Here is a 2365-nt window from a genome sequence, read left to right on the forward strand (position 1 = left end):
TGGGGGGGACATGGGGGGGACATGGGGGGACACAAGGGAACACGGGGGGACACGGGGGCACCGCGCCCCGCTGAGCCCCACGTCCCCCCCGCAGGCTCAGCGATGGCAGGGAGTACCTGTTCCAGGCCAAGGACGAGGTGAGCGCCAGCCCGCGCACCAAGGGACACGCGTGTGCGGCTGGGAACACGCACCAGGCTTGCACGGACACACGTGTGCGGGTTTGCATGGACATGCAAGTTCAGCTGGGAACGTGTGCCAGGGTTTGCATGCACACATGTGTGCAGCTGGGTGCACACGTGCCAGGGTTTGCAAGGACATGTGCACACCCATGTTTCCCTGCAAGCACGCTGTGTGCATGCAGACACGCATGAACACATGTTTCCATGCAAACATGCACATGTCTGCTGTGTGCATGCAGGCACACGTGCACACTTGTGTTTCCATGCAAACACGCCATGCGCGTGCACACGCATGAACACATATATTGACATGCTGTGTGCACGCAGACACACATGCACACATGTGTTTCCATGTAAACACGCCATGCGTGTGCACACGCATGAACACATATATTGACATGCTGTGTGCACGCAGACACACATGCACACCTGTGTTTCCATGTAAACACGCCATGCGCGTGCACACGCATGAACACATATATTGACATGCTGTGTGCACGCAGACACACATGCACACCTGTGTTTCCATGTAAACACGCCATGTGCATGCAGACACGCATGCACACATATATTTACATGCTGTGTACGCAGACACACATGCACACCTGTGTTTCCATGCAAACACGCCATGTGCATGCACACGCATGAACACATATATTGACATGCTGTGTGCACGCAGACACACATGCACACCTGTGTTTCCATGTAAACACGCCATGCGCGTGCACACGCATGAACACATATATTGACATGCTGTGTGCACGCAGACACACATGCACACTTGTGTTTCCATGTAAACACGCCATGTGCATGCAGACACACATGAACACATATTTACATGCTGTGTGCACGCAGACACACATGCACACCTGTGTTTCCATGCAAACACGCCCGTGTCAACTACGCGCATGCCGACACACGTGCAAGCCCATGCAAACACACCGCCCCAGCCCGTCTCCCCGCGCTCCCCGCGGCCCCGTCGCCGTCACCCACGTGTCCCCGCAGGCCGAGATGAGCACGTGGGTGCGGGTGCTGCACGCGGCGGCCGGCGGGGACCCCGCGGCRCCGTGGGACGAGGAGGCGCCGGTGCCGGCGGCGGGCGCCAAGGGGGTGGCACGGGCGCTGAGCATGCCCCCCGCGGCCGGCGCCCCCGGCCCTGCGGCGCCGCGCGCCCGCGAGCGCGACAAGCGCTTCAGCTTCTTCAAGAAGAGCAAATAGGGACGGGTGTCAGCGCGGTGACGGAGGGCGGCGCGACAGGGACCGGCCCCGTGATGTCCCCCGTGGCCCCGTGATGTCCCCGCGTGTCCCCAGGAGGTCCCCACACGTCCCAGGGATGTCCCCCTGTGTCCCGGGGATGTCTCCCTGTGTCCCGGGGATGTCCCCGTGCATCCCTGTGATGTCCCTGTGTGTCCCAGGAATGTCCCCAGGTGTCCTGGGGATGTCCCCGCGCCTCCCTGTGAGGTCCCCACTCGGCCCCACGATGTCCCTGGGCATCCTGGGGAGGTCCTCGTGTCCCCACGCGTCCCGGTGAGGTCCCTGCGCGTCCTAGGGATGTCCCCACGTGTCCCGGGGGTGTCCTCGTGCGTTCCTGTGATGTCCCCGCACATGCTGGGGATGTCCCCACGTCTCCCGGTGAGGTTCCCGCGTGTCCCAGGGTTGTCCCCGCGCACCGGCTCCTGGCGGCCCCCAATAAAGAGCCTGTGTAGAGAGGGCGGCTCTGAGTCTTGTTGCTGGGACTGGGATGAGGATGAGGAATGCACAGGGATGGGAATAGGAAGGGAAGGGGAATGGGATGGGGCAGGGGTGGGGATAAGGATGGGATGGAATGGGAATAGTATGGGAATAGGGATGGAATGGGAATGGGAATAGTATGGGAATAGGGATGGAATGGGAATGGGAATTGGAATGGGGACAAGGATAGCATAGTGATAGGTTGGGAATAGGAATGGGATGGGGTAGGGGTGGGACAGGGATGGGATGAGTACAGGATGGGAATAGGGATGGAATGGGAATGGGTTGGAAATTGAGATGGGATGGGGACAAGGATAGCATGGGGACAGAATGGGAATGGACATGGGTATGGACGGGGACAGGATGGGAATAGGGATAGGGATGGGATGGGGCCGGGATGGGGTCAAGCACCCTGTGCGTGCCAGCTCTCAAGGGCCCCCCCCCCCCAAATCCCC

General features: G+C 60.6%; 1 protein-coding gene across 1 annotated transcript in view; it reads left to right on the forward strand.

Annotated features, from left to right (window-relative positions):
• The first annotated feature begins 2229 nt into the window (after positions 1–2229).
• Positions 2230–2365, forward strand: part of LOC112957831 (RNA-binding protein 4B-like) — a 3599-nt gene continuing 3463 nt past the window's right edge. The window contains exon 1 of the mRNA XM_026051574.1: positions 2230–2256. Coding sequence (XP_025907359.1) covers positions 2230–2256 — 27 coding nt within the window. The remainder of the gene's footprint in view (positions 2257–2365) is intronic.

This window comes from Nothoprocta perdicaria, unplaced genomic scaffold, assembly GCF_003342845.1.
Source record: "Nothoprocta perdicaria isolate Ctin4 unplaced genomic scaffold, notPer1 scaffold_769, whole genome shotgun sequence".
Taxonomy (NCBI): domain Eukaryota; kingdom Metazoa; phylum Chordata; class Aves; order Tinamiformes; family Tinamidae; genus Nothoprocta; species Nothoprocta perdicaria.